Raw genomic sequence first — 23,962 nt, forward strand, 5'->3', positions numbered from 1 at the left:
CCACATTTTCCTTTGTCCAAGACCAATAATTGGCCACCACTGTTGATTCTCGGGTCAACTAAGGTTTTCTTCTGGGGGGGAAGTTAAGCCTTGTGCAACTTCTTGTCCTTGTCAAAATCGACTCAGTGCTGAAACACCCACAGGTATTTCAGCTCTGAGCCTAGCAATCCCACCTCTAACACCAGAAAAATTCTATCACGGAAGATCAGATGATTACACCAGGATCGCAAGTACCAGATTGAACGAACAAGTTAAATAATCAGAGTTTACTTCAGCTGTAGCTAACAGGAGCAACACAATGCACAAAACAAGTTAAACTCACCAAACAGAGGGTTATGGGAAGAATCCTAGCTCGCTAGGTGCTTGGCGCTGCCGTAGTTAGCTTACCCAGGATGTCTTCCACAATTCGTCCGTCCCAGAGTATCCCAGTACCGTGATATGAAAACCACTTGCTTACAGGTTCAAATCTACTACTATTCTCCGACACCAAGACTCGCTAAGAACCTCAGAATCTCTGTAAAAACTAAGAATTGAGGCGCTTTGATCGGTGTCGGCTCACATACTTTCCCGGCCTCCATCTGAAACCATAGAAGACCGTGTGCTGATCAACAAATGAAGAGATTGTCTTCGCTGGCTAGAGAGCGAGGGCTTGTCTGAGACGGACCAATCAGGGCCTTTGGAGGTGACAGTGCTTTAGGACAGCCTACAGAGGCGGTCTTAAATTGAGTGGAAAATTCAAACTGAACAATGGGAATCAAGCCGGCAGTGCTAGGACCCAGGCCTCGGTTCCCAGTTTCAGCCTATGCCTCAGAGTCTGGGATGAACAATGGCTGCGCTTTTGAAGGACATGTTCCCCAGATCTGAATCCATATCCTCCTTCACTTCCCCAGTGTTCCCAAGCATGTCCCTAGTCCAAATTAGATTGTGGCCCAAGCCTCCATTGTGTGTATCGAGTGAATTACCAGCCTGCCACACAATGAACACTAACAAAGTACACAAGCCGAATGAACCTGGGGAAAAAACGGTCTTGCAGGGGAACATTATAGATAGGGTGTCAGATATTTTGGCTGCACTAATATGGCACATGAGACTACAACATAGACAGCCATCTTGACGAGTAGGGGCTGAATTCTCTGGAAAATGTAGTTCCTTTGTTTCAGTAGTGTCAAATTAAGTATCCTGGAGACAAGTTTCTTAGCAGTTCCTAATCTTCATTTCATAGTGGCAAAAATAAGCTGCTTATAGTGAGGTTATAAATGGAGAACCAAAACAAACACATATCTTCTTGGTCTAATCCATAGTTCTTCTCACATATGGCATCGGCCGCCGTAGTACTCTTCAGTAACCATGGTGCTAGTGCGTTTAATCTAAACGCAATGTAACCCACCCCTTATTCTCATAAAGACTTCAGATGACTAGGAAGTATTATTAAAATGACATTTTTACTAGAGTAATTTAGAATTTAGAGATGGATAACAAAGACTTTGTAAAATAATAGAATCTTCCTACAATATAATCTTCAACCGACATCTTCTTCTGTACAGTTTTGTTCTTTAAAATGATTATGAGATACTTATGTATTTCACCTCTTGTGGTATAGTCTCTCTCTACCCCTCCCCACCCCTTTGTGGTGTGATGCCCTCCCAATATGGTGTAGTCCCCTCCCAATGTGGTGTAGTTTCTCCCTCTCAACCCCACCCGGTGTAGTGTCTCTCAACACCTCACATGGTGTCTCTCTACTCCCCTTGGTGTAGTCACTTTCTACTCACCTTGTGGTGTAGTCTCTCTCTACCCTTCCTGTGGGATAGTCTCTCTCTACCCCCTCATGGTGTAGTCCCCATCTACCCTCTCACGGTGTAGTATCTTTACCCACCCTCATTGTGGTCTCTCTACATGCCCCCCCCTCCCCCCATTGTGTTGTAGTCCATCTGTACCCCTGGGTTATAGTCCCTCTGTACCCCCCAGTGGTGTAGTCTCTCTCTACCGTCCTCCCTGTGTAGTCTCTCTTCCCCCTCCTCGTCATGGTGCAATCTCCCTACCCCCGTGGTGTAGTCTCTTTACTTCCATTCCCAATGTGGTGTCGTTTGTCTCGCTCTCCCCAGTGTTGTCTCCATGTACCCACCAATTTGGTGTCATTTTCACTCTACCCCCTCGAGGTGGAGACTCTACTCCCCAAGGTGTAGTCACTTTCTACCCCCCCATTGTGGTTTCTCTGTACCCCACTTGTTAACTGTGTAACCATTCAATAGCAACAGCGCACGAATTTGAGCTAGTGATCCATCACGATAGCTTTGCAGCTCTAGCGCTCCATTACGTCGGCCGCTATGTCAATCACAAACATGAATGGGTAGCTACATACTAATTTCGCTCCCAATAGTGGTCATAAAGGACCACACTGAGTAAAACTAGGGATCTGTGACAACGATCTGGCTATAGTACAGATAATTGTACCAAGCCTACAGGCTCAAATTGTCCACACAGCGGGCAACCGTTCAGATCTCACAGCTCCAGCTGCTACTGTTCCGGCGAGTTGTTGTTGCAGCAGCATCATCTTTCGGTTATTGCTAGTTATCTTTATTCAGGGTTTTAAGGGCCATCGGCTCCAGTTGTGCTTATAGTGGGGGTTTCCTGTAACCGAACTTCACCATCCTGCTGCTAGAATCCCTACCATGCCGCATACTTAGTATTAACCCCTTGAGATAAGTGCATATTGTCAGCACCTCTCTTCTCACTGTCCAAGTATTGGCACTTACCTTAGTGGTAACTCTAGCCTTCTCTCACCCCTGCATCACCCCCACTAGTTAGTGCTTATATGATTAGAGGCATGTTCATTTAAAGGGCCACGAAGCTGTTATTCATATACAGTGTCCCATTGATTTTCTCCATTACGGAAGTGATTTATGTTTTAATTAGGTTTCTAATAAATGTTATATTTTAGAATAGTGGTGTGCATATAAGTGATTGACTTTTGGAGGACCTCTCTTAGCCCTCCACCCTTTTTCTGTCCTCTCCATCCTCCCCTCTCCTCATGGAGTAGTCTCTCTCGATACCCCCGCCCCCGCCCCCATTAGTCGTCTCTCTCTACATCCAACTTGTAGTTTCTCTCTAACTCCCCCATCTCCCTTTGTGGTGTAGTCTCTTTGTGCCCCCCACCTTGTTGTTCCTCATGGAATAGTTTCTCTGCCATCCCCTTCCCTCAGGTGGTATAGTCTCTCACCCATCCTCTGGTGGTATAGTCTCTCCTCCCCCTCATGGTGCAGTCTCTCTCTCACCCCCTATAGCTGTAGTCTCTCCCCCACCTCCCCCTTCGTGGTGTATTCTCTCCCTACCATTCCCCCGCGTGGTATAGTGCCAGTCTACCTCTTGCCCATCTCCTCTATAATTGGCTGCTGTATGTCATGTGACATTACTTCTCTGCCGTGCTTCTGGGAATTGAAGTCCTGTTCCTCTTCCAGTAGTAACATACTGTACTGCAGTTCCAGATAGAAGAACTACAAGTCCAGAATCCCTTGTGTTACAACCTATGTCATGGCCAGAGATCAGCCAATCAGCGCTGAGCTTTAGTAAGCGCACCTCTCCCCCCTCACGGCTGCAGCAAGGTATGGTTACTTTGTTATTATTTATACACTGACACACAGCAGGAATATTATATATAATATACACACAGCAGGAATATTATATATAATATACACACAGCAGGAATATTATATATAATATACACACAGCAGGAATATTATATATAATATACACACAGCAGGAATATTATATATAATATACACACAGCAGAAATATTATATATAATATACACACAGCAGGAATATTATATATAATATACACACTGACACACAGCAGGAATATTATATATAATACATACACACAGCAGGAATATTATATATAATATACACACTGACACACAGCAGGAATATTATATATAATACATACACACTGCAGGAATATTATATATAATATACACACTGACACACAGCAGGAATATTATATATAATATACACACTGACACACAGCAGGAATATTATATATAATACATACACTGACACACAGCAGGAATATTATATATAATATACACACACACACACACAGCAGGAATATTATATATAATACATACACTGACACACAGCAGGAATATTATATATAATACATACACTGACACACAGCAGGAATATTATATATAATACATACACACAGCAGGTATATTATATATAATACATACACTGACACACAGCAGGTATATTATCTACTATATATTTCTGAAAGCACTGTATGTCTGCGTCCCTAGCGGCAATCTCATAGGTCCCTTGGCCTGCCCGCCCCCGCACCTCTCATTCGGGTCTCTCAGCTAGTATTATATATAATACACACACACACACACGCTATATTATATATAATACATACACTGACACACAGCAGCAGGTATATTATATATAATACATACACACTGACACACAGCAGGTATATTATATATGTATGTCTTTATTTATATAGCGCCAAAAGTGTACTTCGAAGCTGGCGTTTTTTTATTTATTCCCCCCCTTTAATATGTGCATCAATACAATCCACATAATAATAAGTAATTAGCTAAATTGCCGATCGATCTGTTCTCCTGTGATTGATCGGCGAAGATTCGGCTCTGGGGTTCACTAAATGGCTGTCAGTGCAGCAGAAGAAGACGGAAGAGGGCAGGGCTCAAAGAGGGGTGTTCCGGAGCCTGTCCCAGAAGAGGAAGGGGATGTGACTTTGTAAATGGTTGGTAAAACAAAAAATGCTTGTTACACTATAATACATTAAAAATGTAATTCAGAGTTGTTTAAAAAAATGCTCTAAGTATTTTCTCATAGTACAGAACTGATTTATTAAAAACAAAAAACACATGCGGGATATTGCTTGGTCTGCAGCTTTAATTAGTTTCCTTTTCTTTCACTGCAACATTTTATATACAGTATACTCTCCCCCTGTTTGTAGTGGTATATTTTAGTGAAGAACAAGTACAATATTGATCACTAACTGCAGAGGTCAGCACGTGCTGAAACACTTCCACAAGAAGCAGAGCCCATTCTAAGAGCATCTGACTAACTCATTGGTGATGGAGAAGATGAACCAGGAGAAGAAGCAGAGGACTGCGAGGATCTTGAATCACACCCTGGAGATCATCTACCTGCTGACTGGAGAGGTGAGGGCACCTGGGGATGTGAAAATGACACCATCTTATCTCATTAACAGGGTCCTGCAGAACATTAATAAGGGAGGTACTTGAGATGCAATGTAAAAGGACAGATGTTAGTAGACTAAGTAAGAGCACAGGAGCAGGGAAGATGTTTGGTCACATGGAGAGCCCGGGTCACATAAGGACATGATTGGGCAGCGGGAGAGCACAGTGAGAGAGGGCCAGAGAAGGATGTTCTTTGGCAGAGGGGATGGACCCAGTGATTGGATGTACTTGGGCCCAGGAAGAAACAGGTTTGTGCAGAAGGAGATCTTTGACCCACTATATATATATATATATATATATATATATATTACACATATATTATAAAATGGGTGTATTGTGTCTGTGCGACATGAATCTGTAATATCCACAGAATGCAGCAGTAATAACAAATAATATAGTATGTGAACGTTTGGGAAACTGATGATAACATGGTCTCATTTGAAACAATTCATCAGAACAGTATTATGTGGTATCAACAAAGAGTCTAAATTTAAAAAAAGGCAGATTTGAGTTAACTAAAGATAATTCACAAGGAATAAATTGGAATGACATTGCATGAAAAAATATGGAAGATAAATTATGCAATCTTCAAAACGTTTTAAGATGTGTACACTTCACCGTGTATACCTTTTTGGGTGGTAAATATAAAATAAATAAATCCAAACCAATGTGTCTAATTAAACAGGGAGAGAAAACAATAGAAGGGGAGAGGCAGGCATGTGGATGGTTAAAGTCAGACTGGACAGAGGCATCATATCAGAATTATAGGGAATGTTAGAAAAGTGGCAAAAATGGCAAGCAGATTAGCAACAATGTAACATGCAAAAAGATTGCAATGAAAAGAAAGGTCAACCCGAAAAAGTTCTTCAAGTACTGTACATTAAAGCTGCAGTTCAAGCTCCCGTTTTTTTTTTTACTTCAATAGTTTCATGTGGGCAATCTCTAATTACCTAAAGAACTGCATAGCTGCCGGTCAATTCGTTCTCCGTCTATTGATCGGCGAAGTTTGGCGACATCTTTAGATCTGGGGAATGTAAATGGTTGCTATAGGAACAAGCATGCTTGTTAAAATAGAATACAAGAAAATTGGTCTTTCAAAGTTGTTATTTTTTTTTTTTAAACAGAAAATGCTAAAAGTATTTTTTCTTACTACAGAACTGATTTATTAAAAAAAACACACATGCAGGATATTGCTTGAACTGCAGCTTTAAGACCAAAAAGATAATAGAGAATATAGGTCCCATTCGGTGAGAGATGTTAAGGTAAATTATTAAGGATAAGGAGAAGGCAGAGGCATGAAATACATTATTTGCCTCTGTATATACCAAGGAGGAGTCAATTGCAAAAATATTGCAACACGGGAGCAACATGTACCTCCCAGTCCTCGAGGCGGTGACTGGGATAAAATCCTACTCCAACGTGAATGTCGGTGGATATATCTCCTCCAGACCCAGTCACCCTCAGGACTGAATGAGGGATTCATGTACTCTGCGTTTTACGATAAATTTATGCCAATAACCACTGATTCACTATTGGCATGCAATTGAATACAGTGCAAGGCATATATATACGCAAATATATCAATCCATTTGATACCGTGTGTATCCACGACAATTTATTGCACTCAATACAGCCATTTTTACACACCTAGGGGTATTGGTATACAGAATATAAGACAAGCCAAGATCCGTATTGACCTTAGGGGCGGATCATTATAAGTGGGCTACACATTCCTACATATATACATTTTCTATATGGTACCATATGACCTTCCAGCAAGCTATTGTGTTATATCTGGTTAAATCTCTATATACTCTCCGGTTCAACATCATCAAGTATATTAAATGTACCTAGATCCGTATTGACCTTAGGGGCGGATCACTATAATCAGGTCATGCATTCCTACACAAATACATACACCTATGGTTTGGGGTTATCCTTTGAATACATTACAAATCTCGTCATGTTTTATGTGCAGAAATTTGGGAACATAAATTTGAATATATGAGGAATCTCCAATTACACTAATTATTCATCCGTCCTTAAACTATCAGTTTTTAGATACAAACCCGATCTGATAGGGTTAACTCTGCTATTAGCAGCATATAGGCATACGCCATAAGGATCCATGGACCAATAGGAGTCCAAGTCTCTCTATAAATACCAGTCACTGAATAGGAAGGGCAGACTCCTCCCCCTGAAGAAGCGCGTCACACGCGCGAAACACGTGTCGGGTGTTGCTGACGTCACGAGGGTGACGTCACCGGAGGAGCGACCGCGAGGACTGTACCAGATGCTCGAACGGGTCGTATGCCTCTCTCTATCTGTTAAGGGCTCGCCGTAGCCTGCTTTCTCTCCCTTCCCCTCTCATATCTCAGTGTCAGAAGCTTTGGCCTTCTGCCAACATACAGCGCTGTCTGTTACAACACTACAGCCGCCTGACTAGTGCGTAGCTGTGTATATGTATTTTGGCGTGAAACTGGGAAGCTGTTACTATACAGCAACCATCTGATACAGGCTTGCTATACTGTTACCACCCGTGTATTCACACGCATATGAGGGAAGGGTTATGATTGTATTAACGGATACCGTTCAAGGATTTGACAATTTGTCACTAGCATAGACCGTGATATACAACACATATGTATACAGAGCGACATTTATAAACATTTAGATACCGCTGATAAATATTGTATACTGTTATGTTTGACACTGCTATCATTCCTTTGCTTGATGCAGGTTACTGAATATGCATAGGAAATGTGTTTAGTTCATGAGCATCATATGTCCTAATTATACGCAGGAGTGGAAGGGGTTAATCTCTGATATAAGCGACTTAGGAGAATACTAAGCTCCATACATAGCCCCATTCTGACTCCATATTGCTCCTCCAAGGGGTTCAGTTCATACCCATATTTTATCCATTTGAGTGTAATTGCTAATTGTAAATATGTATTAAAACTTTTTTGTTTTTTTGCACCGTTTTCCCTTTTAGTTTCTGGTATAGGGGTCTTTTACCTTATAGCCTAAGAAACATATACGCTTGGTTTAGAGTGCATTTATAGGGATACCTTTGAACTTCTTCGTTCACTCTCTCTCAAACACGGGAGCAACCTCAACATTCCATAAAGTGGTTAACACAGGGAGAAGTGTGCAGGCGACTTGCCAACATCGTGGTTAATAAAGCACTTGGCCCTGATGGCATTCACACGTAAGGCACTAAGTTCAGTAATAGCTAAACCTTTATATTTAATATTCAAGGACTTAATTTCCACAGGCTCAGAACAATAAGCTTGGAGCAGAGCAGACGTGGCGCCTATATATTTCAAAAGAGAGAAAGATAACAGTCAGGGAATTACAGACATCAATAGTGGGGGAAACCGGATTTAAAAAAAAGAAGCCAGAATCCAACTACGAAGTGCACGATTTTTACTGAAAAAAATAAATAAATAATCTATATATCTCTGTGTGAATATAAAACTGGTACCAAGTAGGTGCAAACTCACTGACACCGTTTGTTAGTCATACAATTCTCAAAGGAACAGATGCTGGGGCAGTTATGGTGCAGAGATGACAGTATAGGATCAGGTATAGGATCAGGTATAGGATCAGGTATCTGTGCAGAGTCTACCATTGTAAATATTGGATTCCTGATCCTATACTGCCATCTCTGCACTATAACTGTCCCAGCACATGAGATTTTAGACATATATATTATATATGAGCCAACTCCTACGACTACCATAAATAGGTACAAGGTGTAATAGGCAACAAATTATATGTATGCCTATGTATCATAACCCATCTTACAAGGAGACTGTCACATATATCATCAGGGGAATATTTACCCCTGATTTTGTGTTTACTGTGTGTACAGTGCTTTTGTCATTTATGTGCCGGTATACCCCATTTCTTTTAAGTTGATTATATAAAATAAAGTGTTTTAATTCATTTACTTTACACCACTGTTTATAAGGGGTTCGTCCATAGGTTCTTATATAAGAACCATCTAACCATATTTGCCAGTCGCATTGTTATGGTGTCAGATCGACAATCACTTATATAGGAGAGTGCACTACAGGTGGTGCTAGGGGGTTTGCTATGTCTTTTGCAGCCAATCCCAATTGTGTCTGTCTATTGCCTACCCTAACCCTTACGCCCCTAATATTAGAAACTTATTGGCTGAGCGGGTGGACTCTTTCTTTCTCGGTACTAGAAAATAATGAAGCCAGATACATACCAATAAAAAGCATAATTTCATACATCAATTATAAATGCAATAATAATATATGTGTTATACACAGTGTATAAAATATACATTATATAAAGTGTAATAATCTAAAGAAATATAAATTGTGTGAAGGTGATGTATGGAGGAAACCATCAAACTGTAGTAGAGATATCCAAACCCTGATTTAGACCAGTGGGGTGGATAGTCTCCTTGCTTTAATAGTTTATGCAGGTAAGAAACCCACTGGATTTTCAGATTGGAGACTGTCCAACCAACTGGTCTAAATGAGGGTGTCTCATATTGGCACAAGGGGGGTCAGTGCATTTGGTGGTCAGTGATACAATAGACAGAATTGGCGGGTAGCTCACTGAATAGATTGCTTGTTTATAGAGCTATTAACAGGAGACGTGTCCCTCTCACTACAAAGGAACAAATCTGCAGGAACATGAAACATACCAACGTTTGTCTCTTGCTCTGCACAATTATATTTATGACTGTATCTCTCGTGTGTAGGATTATATTGTTGTGAAGAAGCACGGTGAGCATGTCACAGACAGCAGCATGCCCTGTGTCACCGAAGGATTGTGCAGGACCCAGAGACCCACCATGGAGCATCCAACTAGCTCACTGATACATGAGAGAAACAATGCCAGGATGCTGGAGACTGAGAAGATCCTGGAACACACCAACAGGATAATTCACCTACTGACTGGAGAGGTGAGGGCTGCTGAACAGTGTTACATTTGACATCTTTATGTCTTCAATCAGCCTTTTCTTTAGTAAACGTTCTTCTATGTATCTGCATTTTCCTCTCACTCTTGCTCACCTAGCTTTCCATAAATAAAAGATTTGTACAGGACCAATTGTTATGTCTGGATAATAAGTGGGAGATTCTCTGTGTTGCAGGTACCTATAAAGTGTGATGGTGTTGCTGTGTATTTCTCCATGGAGGAGTGGGAATATTTAGAAGACCACAAGGAGTGTTACAAGGACGTGATGGAGAATAACCTCATATCACTGGGTAAGAGGAGTTTTTCTCTCATTCTAAAAGGGCAAAAAGGATCTCAAGATCATGTTTCTTAGATATTAGCAATTTTAGAAAACAAAAATTCCATGTGAGGTTTGTGTGACGAACGTTTTTAGTACTAATTAATGTGCAATGTTCAACCAGAAATGTTAAATTATGTTTGGCACGTACAATCTTACCCATGTGTACGTGCCTGTGTATATGTGTGAAAGGGGTAAACAGCAACCAGCCCTCCAGTTGCCCCACTCACCTCCTGGAAGGGCACCAAAAACGAGCACTTACACCCCAAAACCACCACACCACACCCCAATTACGCTGCTACCACAAGGATTAATTTAAGAGCTTAGGCCTCGGTGTCCTCGGTCCCCCTTATACTATAAAATGTAATTAAAACGAGACCAAATTTAGCAAAATGTGTGCAGAAATGCAGTCAATATCTTCAAAAGGTAATAGGTTCAATTAGAGCGCAAAGACATTACTTATTACCTTTTAGATTTAATATTACAAAAGGCGTACATTGCTGATTACAAAAACATATAGTACATAGAATCCGAGAGGTTACAAAATAACAAGGAATAAAACAGAAAAATGAATGCATTACCAGCAAATAATATTAGTTCCTTCAAGAGGCCATGACGTAGAAAATATGAAATCCACAACCAAAACAGACCTCTGGGTGAATCTGCCTTAGGGATTCGAAAACCACACTTTTAAACTTTAGACCTTTGATCTATGACAAAGAACAGATGTCTGGAGAGACCTGTGTTGGTATATCTTCCTCTTTCCGGTGACACTTAAATCTGGCTTCTCCGATAAATAGAAATTAAATATTTCCCCTTTTAATCTGAAAGCATAAAATACCCCATGACTGAAACCATCAGGTACATGATACCCACATTCTTGCGTTCAGAGAAGTCTGACGGATACATTTGTATCACTGGTGACAGTCCCACTTTTAACCTTTAGAGGGAAACTGATTATATAATATTTACCACACAGGTATCTTCTCACGTTTTCTATCATTAGAATCGAGTAATTTCACCCTTTTCAGATTTATACCTGAGATGACTACGGGTATGTGTTGTACCGGACATTCATTTTCTTACATAATGTTAATCTGTAATGATATTGAATAGAGCGCCTCCTCTATCACTTTTGAATCTGCTGATCTGGGAATGTCTCAGGAATTTGACGTCTTTTGAAGTGTGCCCCAGCAGATAAAATAATACCCGGTGGTCTATCTGTAAACTGTTACGTGTCATTTTAATGTAAGAATGGCTTTCCATAATGGTTTTATTGCCACTCAAGTCATGGACCCATGATAAATCCACACGAAACAGAAAAACAGTTCTCTTAAAAAGGTTAACCTCGTCGTTGCTGAACTGCTCTCATACTTTAATACTTACATGACTTTTGTCGTGACAATGTTTATGCTATTAATGAACTTTTCTCACAGTGCATTTCTCTCCAACAGATAAATCCATGAGCAGAAATACACAGGAAGAATGTTACACTCCTATTTGCTCACCAGATAGTGTAAATGAAGATAACAGTGTAATTAAAAATGATCAGGGAACAAATCGCTTGATGCAAAATAAGTCAAGCAAGAGACAGAGAAAATCTGTGAGATATATGGCTATGGAATCAAGCTCACGGGAAGACGGACCTCTCACAGGCTCCCACATTTATACACTCAAAGAACATACAGAGACAGAATATGCATCTGCTCATATTAAGGGGAGTGGCAAAGGAAATACTAATGCACAGAAAATTCACAAGAACGTATCTGCAACAAAGTATATGTGCAGTGAATGTGGTAAAAACTTTAATAATAAATCGGTGTATAAAATTCACCAAAGAACACACAGCTCAAAGAGGATGTATAGCTGCTATGAATGTCAGAAATGCTTTACCAGTAACTCAGATCTTGTTAAACATCAGACTATTCACAAGGAAGAAAAGTTGTATGTTTGCTCTAAAAGTGGGAAATGTTTTACCAGTAACTATGATCTTGTTAGGAATTTTGGAATTCACACAGGAGATAAACCATTTGTTTGCTCTGTTTGTGGGAAATGTTTTTCTCAAAGCTCAACTCTTGTTAAACATCAGAGAGTTCACACAGGGGAGAAACCATTTGTGTGCTCTGAATGTGGGAAATGTTTTTCACAGAACTCACATCTTCTAAGACATTTTACAGTTCACACAGGAGAGAAACCATTTGTTTGCTCTGAATGTGGGATATGTTTTTCACTGAACGCACATCTTGTTATACATCAGCGAACTCACACAGGAGAGAAGCCATTTGTTTGCTCTGAATGTGGAAAATGTTTTAACAATAATTCACATCTTGCTAAACATCAGAGAGTTCACACAGGAGTGAAGCCATTTCTTTGCTCTGAATGTGGGAAATGTTTTTCTCAGAACACACATCTTGTTACACATAAGAAAACTCACAGAGGAGAGAAACCATGTGTTTGCTCTGAATGTGGAAAACACTTTTCTAATAAATATACTCTTGGTACACATCAGACAAGTCACACAGGATTGTAGCCATTTGTTTGCTCTGAATGTAGGGAATGCTTTAGCCATAGTTCAAACACAACACAGAAAAAAATATATACCTTTAAAAAGGCTGCTGTGTGAGGACTTCCGATTCGGCTCTAAGGTGGGTACTTTTGAGTAGAGATCCATCGGCGGCTGTGAACCCCAGTTAGCTATCGGCTGATCAAGGTACAATTGATGGCCAAATTACCTAATTTAGTTACTATCCACCATATATCTCCATAAATATGCCTCCAAAGTCCAAAAAGTACTAGCATCCTGAAGAAGCGGTGGAGGAATTGGGTGCGGACCCACGTGCTGGCTCTGACTCAGACAATCAAGCCAAGCAAACACTAAAAAAGATATAGAAGACCTTTTCTCAAACGTTTTAAGATGAATACACAGAGCCCTGAAAGAGGTTACCACAGAGATTACTGCTTTAAGAAACCGGGTCGACTTGACAGAAAATAAACTGGAGGTTATCCGTCACCAAGAAGACCAAGACTGGGAACTTTTTACCATCCTTTCCAAGATGGAAGACATCCTAGAGAGACAGGAGGATCTCGAGAATAGGACCCGCTGTAAATTTACGTATTCCAAGGAATACCAGAATTGATTAACAAATAGATGAGTAAATTCTTCACGTTTCTACTGGAGATACCCAAGACATAGAACCCACCGGCCAAGCCTAAACCTTCGGAAAACAGTAGATGTGATAGTATTCCTGCACTTTTACAGAGTTAAAGAAGCAATAATGATGGATGCTAGATCGCACTCCAAGATTATATTCAAGAACAATATATTATAAGAGAATTGAAACCGTTTATGGAGGCTTTGAGAAAGCAGAACATTACGTACAAGTGGGGCTTCCCTTGTAGGAAAACCAGTCTAAAAAGGATCGCAAATCCGTGTTAAATCGGCAGACGATGGAGACGTTCAGCTAGGAAGATTGGGCCTACAGTTACTACCAGCGCCACGTGCACAGACATTGATGGTGAGCAGATCACTGCCACCTTGTAGATCCTGGACACCATCAACAGATCACTGAAAATGCCTGGAGAGGCTCTAGGATAGCTCTTGCAAGAGGCAGCCTTTCCATGGCGGTTATGATCTAATCTTCATAGGACTACTGTAACGAACTTCATCATAGTAATGTTAAATGTCTGACGCCCCCTCCCCCACCCCCCTGAATATCCCCTATTACCTCACCCCCAACTCCTGGGAATACAAAGTAGGCCCCATGACCCGACAAGTGCGTCCCTAAACCTTGGAAAGCACCTCAAAGCACCAACTGCCGGCATTTTCTGTAACCATGATAAACCTGAGGCCATGAACCTAGTTTAAGTAATAGCTCTGGCTGTCTTCTCTGTTGGAGCTGACAGATTGCCTTTCAAATCATGACCAAGCTTACGATCTCCGGCTATAGAGAATATTTGTATCATGAGGAAATTCCATGGGTCTTCCCTATATACTCGGTCACGGTGTATTCTTTGACGAATCAGCCAGTAGCCACTGCTAATTCAGATGGACTCAATGATATCCTGAATTGACTACCCAGGCTCTTATAGCGGGGTGAGAGGTTTGGTTCGCCCCAACGCCCGTCTTCTGCTTATTTCTTGAAATCTACATTAGGTTAAGATAGCTATGATGAGGTCATATTGTGCATTATTACTTTTTCATTCAGGAATAATAATCACTGCTAGAACCTATTTTGTTCTTTGCTTTCTCTTACATGTTGAAGTTGTTTCATTATGTTTTAAACTGTTCAGTTCTCCCTGTTCCACTGATTGTTTGTTTGGTTTAATTGTTATGTAAGGTTTCTACAAAAATGGCCATTCTCTGGCAAAATGGTCCCCACCATGCCCAGAGTAGGTCCTTGGCTCTCTTAGCGATTGTTCTAACCTTCCCACATTTTGTTATTCCCATTTTTTCTTGTTCTCGCCCCCTTCCCCAATTAACTTTGTTTTCAACCAGATGGTTCTAATACTGCCCATTCTCACCAGTCCCATCAGGACAATCAGAATTGCTTTATCAAAAGTATTTTTCTATGAACTTGAAATGCACAAAATTACAAAACCCTGGGAGTCGTGTTGTAGACAGAACATGAAAACAGCCTCTGTGATACATTCGGTGTTAATCTAGGAGAGGACCTAAGCCACCTTTTCCTTGTAATGGCATATTTGTCATGTGTCTCCTTTCGACAACAAGACAGGATATTATCAACTATGTCCTAGAGATGTTTTATCTGAGAATGTACAGCCGAACGTGAAACAACTGTGTCCTCCCTCCCCGACCCTTCATGTTCCCCCTCTTCTCCTCTTTACTTTCTGTATTCCCCCCTTCCTCCCTCCCATCCTTTGGTTAAATCGGAAAACCCATCAATAAAAAGGCAACTGTGAGAACCATGGATTTTGCTCTTAGAAAATTCAAGACATTAAGGTCCATATCTGCTAAGTGGTGCTTTTCCATAGAACACCTTCCCGGTAATGCGTTGTAAGGTGTTCCAGCGCTGGAAGGTGATTTATGGAATGGTGCAACTTGATAAATATGGGTCTACATTTCTTCAAAGGTTTTGACAGCATACTCGGTTTTCATTTTAATTATCTGATCGTTTTTTTCTAACTTAATAGTGAGTAAAAAATATGTAGAATTTATACATGTATTATTTTTAACTTAACAAATATATTCCTTGTGTTAAGTGTATGCTAATTACAAGAAACAACTTTAAAAAAAAAAAAAAAAACAAGAATTTGACAGCCTTTTCCCACAGTCCTCCCATTTTTCTTTTATTTAGGGAAAGGAAGGGGGAGCTACATGATGGGATAGAGAGAGGGTGAGGGGGGAGTAAGAGGGAGACAGTGGGGAGTATGTGTGATGAGATTATGCGCTATTAATGAAGAAGCTGTGCTATATAATGATGCTGAGTATCTATACACTGATAATGACCACACTGAGGTTTGCATAGTATTTAATCTTTCTTTTGGTGCGTGGGGATATGTACTTCCAGCAGCCAAAAGTTTATTAGGAGAGAATATGTCTGAATATGGGAGCTGACTGCACGCTCCTGGATCAAGCGATTCTAAGAAGTGGGGAACGGAGCACTGGAATTGGTGCTTAGGCTGCTCTTGCCAGCACCCTGAGGTGGAGTAGTGCCTGGGTGTCCTGCAGCCGGTTGACCAGCTGCACCTTAGAAAACAGTTTGGCCTTCTCAAAAAAACCAAGAGGACGCGGAAAACCGCGGAAGAAGAATTTATTTACGGTTAAGTAACATGCCCGAAACAGTTGGGAATGACCAACTCAGAGAGTACCTACAATGTCTCTTCCTGTTTCTAGCTCCAAATATACGGGAAAGCAGATTCAAGCTAGATCGAGTGCACAGGGTACCTAAATCGAGGGGCATGGGCGACGCCATACCAAGAGACGTACTGACCAGAGTCCACTACTTCCCAGTCAAAGAACAGATACATCGGCAACGAGAAATCAAATATTCTAGTTTAGATCTCGGGTGGAGACCAGGATGGGAGATCTCAATGTAAATAATGTAAGTCTTGTGAGTCTGTAACTAAGTGTGTTATTATCAGGACCCCTTTGTTATTTTCCCGTTTAGGGAAAGTGTTATTTCTAAATACCAGGGCCCATCTACATGGCCCTGAGGCTTGTTCCAACCACAAGAGGGGGTGAGCACGCTGTGCTGTATAATGATGCTGAGTATCTATACGCTGGTAATGAACACACTGTGGATTGCACAGCGCTAAGTCTTTCTTACTATGATTTCTTTTGGTCATCGTTCTGGTCTTTAAATTTCCCTTGGAATCCAGCCAAGAACAATCTTCTTCCAACGAGGGTTATTTCTGCTTGCGACATGCCCCGGCCCACCGCCATTTTAATCTCTTCACCCACCCATTCTCTACCCGTCTCTTCGGGTAATACCCAGCATGCATCTCTCCATACTTCTATGCGATGTCTGAAGCTTCTGAATTTTCTTTGCATTTAGGGCCCAAGTTTCACATCCATACGTGAGCACGGGCAGAATACACAGGTCAATATATATATATATACACACATATGCTCCTTCCTAACAGGGCATAGGCTTTCACAGCACAGTATTAGACCATGTAATACCCTGGGAAACCACATAGGGGCGCTATTCCCTCATCTCGGGACCTAAATAACACAACCTGGGGGTGTCCTAACTACATACCAGATATTATACTGCACATTGACCTGAAAGGACCTGGAGACGGGGCTGAGATTCTGGAGGTGATCCTGGGGCAGCCAGGACAACCTACAATAGGTTTCACTCATTTACATTTGGCCACAGGCCTGGCAGGCTCTTGAGTAACATGGTAATATCCCCTAAATCAGGCATTATTACCACCATAATTTGTGGTAATTCATGTAGAAACAGACAGAGCTATTACAAGCTCACGGGTATAGAGTCTAGTATAGAATTTATGACGTAGATTTCTCTCCATGCTCGTCTTATTTGTAAAGTTTATACAGGCATTCCGACTGCTTCTTAAGAGAGGACTCTGGTACGTATAAGATGTTGATAGGGTGTCTGCTTCATATTGTCCTACTATTGCTATTTGTATTTTTCTACCACTTTGAAAATAAGAAAAAACTTCCAATAAAGTGATATTGAAATAAAACAACTGCTAATGCTGCCCTCATTCTTTCCCACCTGTACTGCTGCAACCTTCTTCTCACTGCGCCCTCTGGTAGGCACCATTTAGAGGTTCAGTCCAAGCAGCATGTATTTTTTGGCGATAGGCTTGACGCCGGGTATCTCCGGCGCTGAACCTGGGTTCATTTCAGTTCTGCTTCCTGTGGGTAGGCGATCCTTGCACCTTGCATTGTAAGAAGATCTTTGCTTGGTGATGAGGAGGAGCGCAGGAAAATACCATGGTATATAGAAAAGAAAAAAAATATATATAATGCAGACTGTAGTTACTGCTTTGGTTCTTTATATATCAACAAGAATGAAACTCACAAAAATCGCTGTAAATTGTCACATGCCAGAGATCCTTCTCTCTCTGGCTGGAGCCCTTTAAATCTCAGTGGGTGGATACGGTATGTAAATAAAGGAAAACCACAATAGTGCATACTGTTTGAACTAAATATAATACATATTCATCACAAATGATAAGGAAACTCACATTTTCCATAAAATAAATGGGTGGTGGAGAGAACCGCTGGTAGATAGGGAGGACAGTTTGAAGCTGCTTCCCAGTGCTTCACTCGCTCCTCGCCGCGGGCTTCCGCATGCGTCACTGCCGTCGCGTCACTTCCGCTTTCGCGTCACAGCTAAGGGCGGGAGGCCAAACTGGATCTGGTATCAGCAATAGTTTTGCCAGTCCTTCTAAGCGTGGGTTCCCTCATTCAACTCTACGCGTTTCGCAAACTGCTTCGTCAGGAGTATGATTTCATGGGAGTACCTTTGTGCTATATATAGGCCCTTTTTGAATTCCAGGATCCAGGGAAGTATTCCACAGCAGGGTCCTCTAGGGGCTGAATATTCTATATACCACGGTATTTTCCTGCGCTCCTCCTCATCTCCAAGCAAAGAAAACTCTATATCCTGGGACTTGGAACTGTCCCACCAGAGGAAGTTGAGCTGCGATTTACACTTTTTATTTTTAATTCACTATTTTGGTGTAAGGTGTATTTGTGTATATTTTATGTTTTATGTTTCACTTATAACACTATTTTATTAACTATCACTTGGGAAGCGCCCAGTCCATCCACTCCCCCTTCCCCCCATCTATCACATGGTAAGAAGATCGCCTGGAAAAGGACGCAAGAGGAGCCTCCAATGGTGTAATACGAACAAGCATATACAGTCTGGGACCCGGCGAGACAGTGCAGCGGGAAGGTCTCAGAGAAAAAGAACGGAGGATGGGGGGGGGGGGGGTTACTTCGGAGCCACAGGAAAGGTCTCAAACTTTATTTGCTTATTCATCAAGTACAACATTTGAGTGCATGGCTGTTTTTAACGTAATAATACAATAGTTTGTTCTTACTACACCATCGGAGGTTCTTCTCCAGGCAGTTTACATGTGCGACTCGGGACCAGCCCAAGTGTGACTTCATAAATCCTTGTTGTTGTTGTTGTTGTTGTTCGGTGATATAATATGAAGACGTTCGCACCAATGGTTTTTAAGCTGTAAAAAGGGGCCCAGAATACGCGATGATCCCTTCACCTTACAGAACCGGTTTTGGACCAGGCCTTTCCCGACACCGCTGCCGCCACGATTCTGTGATTGGTTGGTATCCCAACCCGTTTAGGAGAATTATAGTGGGTGAGTGTCCAGGATGAGAAGAGGGAGTACTTATCAAAAAGATGGATTCACGTCTGATGAGTCCACGCACGACAGAGACTGCAGCCACACAAAAGGGGCTTCAAAAGAGGATAGTGTGACATAGTCCAAAGATGTTACGCAGCTTTCTGCCCCATTTTAGGTCAGAAAGTGCAGGAATAGTTAAAAATGATCCATTCCACAGCTTCACATTAACTCAGGCAGCTGGATGGAAAATCCAGACCACAGATTACATGGGTCTAGTTCTCCCTCACCTGCTCTTCTAATCACATGCACAGGTATTTAGAGCAGAGAGGTTTGCATTTCACTCTCTCTCCTTAGAGCCTGGAGGCTGGGGGTATCGCTGCTCCCCTGCATGCAGTTTCGGGGTGGACGGCCCCTCCAAGTATCACAGTACCAGAGGATTTGCCTGGACACTTGGGACCGAGTTCCCACCACGAACAGATAAGACAAAACAAATGTTTATTGCTGTTGCTAAAAGACTGTGCTGTATCTAGTGACCCTAAATGAGAGGGCATTGTTTTAAGCTGGGGAACCAGGTTAGTTGGCCCAGCAGCAGTTAGAGGCTGATTCTGATGTGTAGTTACATCCCTGAAAGGGATAGGTTTTCTTTATATGATTTGGTTTTTATTTCTTAAAAGTGACACTGTGTGAAATGTTATAACACTGATATGAGTAAACCACTGAATGAAAATATCTGAGTGCCTCTAACCTACACATGTTAAAGCTGCAGTCCCTTACTGGGATGGAAATAAAGCAGGCAGAAGCCTGAGTTAAGCAATGTAATACTTTGCATGATCCTGTTTTTTTGTATAAATAACCCTAAAAGACTGTGTCGGGAAGAACCCAGACAGACGTCAGTGCTACAAAAGAGGGGCGTTTGTCACATATGGTGGAGAATGCGGGTCGACACTAAAAAGTCTGTGGGTTTGCAAATAAATGCGGGGGTTTAAAATGGCCACCCAGTTGAACTAAAGTACAGATGCTATGAGTGAAGTCTGTCCCACTGTGTATATCAGTTGTGCTTCTAGCATACACAGAGAATGTGCGAAGTGTGGATGCAATAGCACCTTGAACCCAAACAGAAAACTAAAATGTTTTGCTGAAGAAGAAAAAAAAATTGCATCTAGTAAGTGCTGTTTGTAAAGCTAATGCCTTTTGCTGAAGTGAGTGGATTTGCAGCTAGCAAGTGCTGTATGTAACTGGCTGAAGTGAGTGAAATTGCAGCTAGCAAATTGTCCCTGCCGGGTTTCTAAAATGGCCGACGTGAAATGTTTGTTGTGTAATGTACGTAACCATACAAAACAGTGTCCCTTCAGGCCATACTATGATCACGGCCGTGGAAGAGAACCGCCCCTACAGATGGAAGCTGCTAAAGTGGTTCAGTCGGGCTATCAATCCTACCTCCTAACCAAGCAAGCTGTACGTTCCTATACGTGTATCTTCAATGCTGTTGCAATATTACGATTTGCTATAAAGATGAAGTTGGAGAAAGAGATTCCAAGGCTAAAAGAGACACGGTCACAAAAGGAGACCAGGGAAAGTAAACTCAATGCCCTCACTGATAACAAAGAGGAAGGAGAAAGAATTGACTTTGATTGTGCTGCTGTTATTCCAGAAACAGATGGGCACCTTCCTGAGAATACTGAGAATATACTCCCTGATCTGGGATTCAAAAATCCAGATCCTCAATTTCATGTATGTTGTCCAGAAGATTATCAAACTAGTGAACACACCCAGGCCACCACAGAAGATGTTTTAGCCAAGTGGGTGGCAGTTCCTGAAAACACAAACTTGATGAAAAATCCTGATGACATTATTAATATGGACTACGCTTATACAGAGGCAATTAGGTCTCCAAAAGCAAAGGCCTGGTAATGGCCCCAAAAGGGAAATCAAAGATTTCTGATGAGAGGAGACATCTCAGTAAGAAGAGCCTAGAAGGTTCAAAGATTGACATGAAAAAGCAACGAAGGTCAACGCTGGCCTTGAATTTTTCCGGATCTCGCCACCCTGGGCCACAATATAAAGACAAAGTCTATCCAGCCCCCGAGTTCCGTCAGAAGCTAAAGAAACAGTCCAGTCATTTGCAGGCTGCAGCGGGCTATGAAATAAAGTTAGGGGATGTAATGGACTGGAAGTCAAAGAAAAAAAAATGTTTGGGGAACTGACCGATATTTTTTTGTTGTTACACGTGTGGACTATGTCACGGACACTTAACTTTGCAAATAAGCTAGTGTGGTTATGCTATATTAGGCCTCTAGAATAAGCATTTTGTAACTATTGCAATGTTATATTGGTTCTCTGTGTTGAAAATGTAGCTAAACTAGAAATTACTATACAGGGTTGATGGCCTTTTTGTTGGTAAATATATGAGATTCATATTCTAGAGTAGAAAAACCCAGGGAGGTAATAGAAACTGTCTGGTTTTGTGAGTATATTTAGAATATCCTGGGTTATAAGAATGTGTGCTAGACATTTATTTTTCAAAATAGTTCCCTAATAGAGAGCAACAAAACATGTTTGCCAAGTATAGTCTCTTATGACGAAACTATTGTCCATAATTGCCGTGAAAAAAAAAAAAGTCAATATTCGTGTCGTGAATGTTTAATATTGTTCTGGGGAGTTAGCTTAAGTATTTCAGGTAGGACGCTCACCCCAGTGAGGTCCATGGCCGCTCACCCCAGTAGGTGTGAGCTGGGGAGGGGGATATGTGACATAGTCCAAAGATGTTAGGCAGCTTTCTGCCCCATTTTAGGTCAGAAAGTGCAGGAATAGTTAAAAATGGTCCATTTCACAGCTTCACATTAACTCAAGCTGCTGGATGGAAAATCCAGACCACAGATTACAATGGGTCTAGTTCTCCCTCACCTGCTCTTCTAATCACATGCACAGGTATTTAGAGCAGAGAGGTTTGCATTTCACTCTCTCTCCTTAGAGCCTGGAGGCTGGGGGTATCGCTGCGCCCCTGTATCCAGTTTTGGGGTGGACGGCTCCTCCAAGTATCACAGTACCAGAGGATTTGCCTGGACACTTGGGACCGAGTTCCCACCACGAACAGATAAGACAAAACAAATGTTTATTGATGTTTCTAACAGACTATGCTGTATCTAGTGACCCTAAATGAGAGGGCATTGTTTTAAGCTGGGGAACCAGGTTAGTTGGCCCAGCAGCAGTTAGAGGCTGATTCTGATGTGTAGTTAGATCCCTGAAAGGGATAGGTTTTCTTTATATGATTTGGTTTTTATTTCTTAAAAGTGACACTGTGTGAAATGTTATAACACTGATATGAGTGAACCGCTGAATGAAAATATCTGAGTGCCTCTAACCTACACATGTTAAAGCTGCAGTCCCTTACTGGGATGAAAATAAAGCAGGCAGAAGCCTGAGTTAAGCAACGTAATACTTTGCATGATCCTGTTTTTTTTGTATAAATAACCCTAGAAGACTGTGTCGGGAAGAACCCAGACAGACATCAGCGCTACAAAAGAGGGGCGTTTGTCACAATAGATAGATAGTTATCAGTAAGGATCCGCACTGTCACCGGTTATAATAAATATAATTGGGTTTTGGAATGTAAAAAAAATCATAGACATTATTTTTTTAAATCTGAACTTGTGGGACTGTTTATTTATATATATATGTTAATCAACAACAAATAGTTGATACCGTTCTGTGGCTAACTAAATACTTTTATTTGTGCGAGCTTTCCACATACACTGATCTCTTCTTCGGGCAGTGTTACACTGATCTCTTCTTCCGGCGGTGTTACACTGATCTTTTCTTCCGGCGGTGTTACACTGATCTTTTCTTCCGGTGGTGTTACACTGATCTCTTCTTCCGGCAGTGTTACACTGATCTCTTCTTCTGGCAGTGTTACACTGATCTCTTCTTCTGGCAGTGTTACACTGATCTCTTCTTCGGGCGGTGTTACACTGATCTCTTCTTCGGGTTGTGTTACACTGATCTCTTCTTCGGGCAGTGTTACACTGATCTCTTCTTCGGGCGGTGTTACACTGATCTCTTCTTCCGGCGGTGTTACACTGATCTCTTCTTCTGGCAGTGTTACACTGATCTCTTCTTCTGGCGATGTTACGCTGATCTCTTCTTCTGGCGGTGTTAAACTGATCTCTTCTTCGGGTGGTGTTACACTGATCTCTTCTTCGGGCGGTGTTACACTGATCTCTTCTTCGGGCGGTGTTACACTGATCTCTTCTTCGGGCGGTGTTACACTGATCTCTTCTTCTGGCGGTGTTAAACTGATCTCTTCTTCGGGTGGTGTTACACTGATCTCTTCTTCTGGCGGTGTTACACTGATCTCTTCTTCTGGCGGTGTTACACTGATCTCTTCTTCTGGCGGTGTTTCACTGATCTCTTCTTCTGGCGGTGTTACACTGATCTCTTCTTCTGGCGGTGTTACACTGATCTCTTCTTCTGGCGGTGTTACACTGATCTCTTCTTCTGGCGGTGTTACACTGATCTCTTCTTCGGGCGGTGTTACACTGATCTCTTCTTCTGGCGGTGTTACACTGATCTCTTCTTCTGGCGGTGTTTCACTGATCTCTTCTTCTGGCGGTGTTACACTGATCTCTTCTTCGGGCGGTGTTACACTGATCTCT

At 41.6% G+C, this 23,962-nt stretch overlaps 1 protein-coding gene across 1 annotated transcript; it reads left to right on the top strand.

The window, feature by feature from the left end:
• Window positions 1-3,463: 3,463 nt before the first annotated feature.
• LOC142463552 (uncharacterized) lies at window positions 3,464-15,659 on the top strand. Its single transcript, XM_075566443.1, has 5 exons — window positions 3,464-3,599; window positions 4,978-5,185; window positions 9,969-10,172; window positions 10,362-10,476; window positions 11,957-15,659. The coding sequence occupies exons 2-5, from the start codon at window positions 5,099-5,101 to the stop codon at window positions 13,030-13,032; spliced, it is 1,482 nt and encodes a 493-aa protein (XP_075422558.1). The 5' UTR covers window positions 3,464-3,599; window positions 4,978-5,098; the 3' UTR covers window positions 13,033-15,659.
• The last annotated feature ends 8,303 nt before the right edge of the window (window positions 15,660-23,962 follow it).

This window comes from Ascaphus truei, chromosome 11 (genome assembly GCF_040206685.1).
Source record: "Ascaphus truei isolate aAscTru1 chromosome 11, aAscTru1.hap1, whole genome shotgun sequence".
Lineage (NCBI taxonomy): Eukaryota > Metazoa > Chordata > Amphibia > Anura > Ascaphidae > Ascaphus > Ascaphus truei.

Bases quoted from the DNA above. Each gene is read 5' to 3' on its own strand.
- LOC142463552 (XM_075566443.1), top strand. From the start codon at position 5,099: ATGGAGAAGATGAACCAGGAGAAGAAGCAGAGGACTGCGAGGATCTTG. The intron at 10,173-10,361 runs GTGAGGGCTGCT...TCTGTGTTGCAG, and splicing joins TTCACCTACTGACTGGAGAG to GTACCTATAAAGTGTGATGG. The intron at 10,477-11,956 runs GTAAGAGGAGTT...TCTCTCCAACAG, and splicing joins GAATAACCTCATATCACTGG to ATAAATCCATGAGCAGAAAT.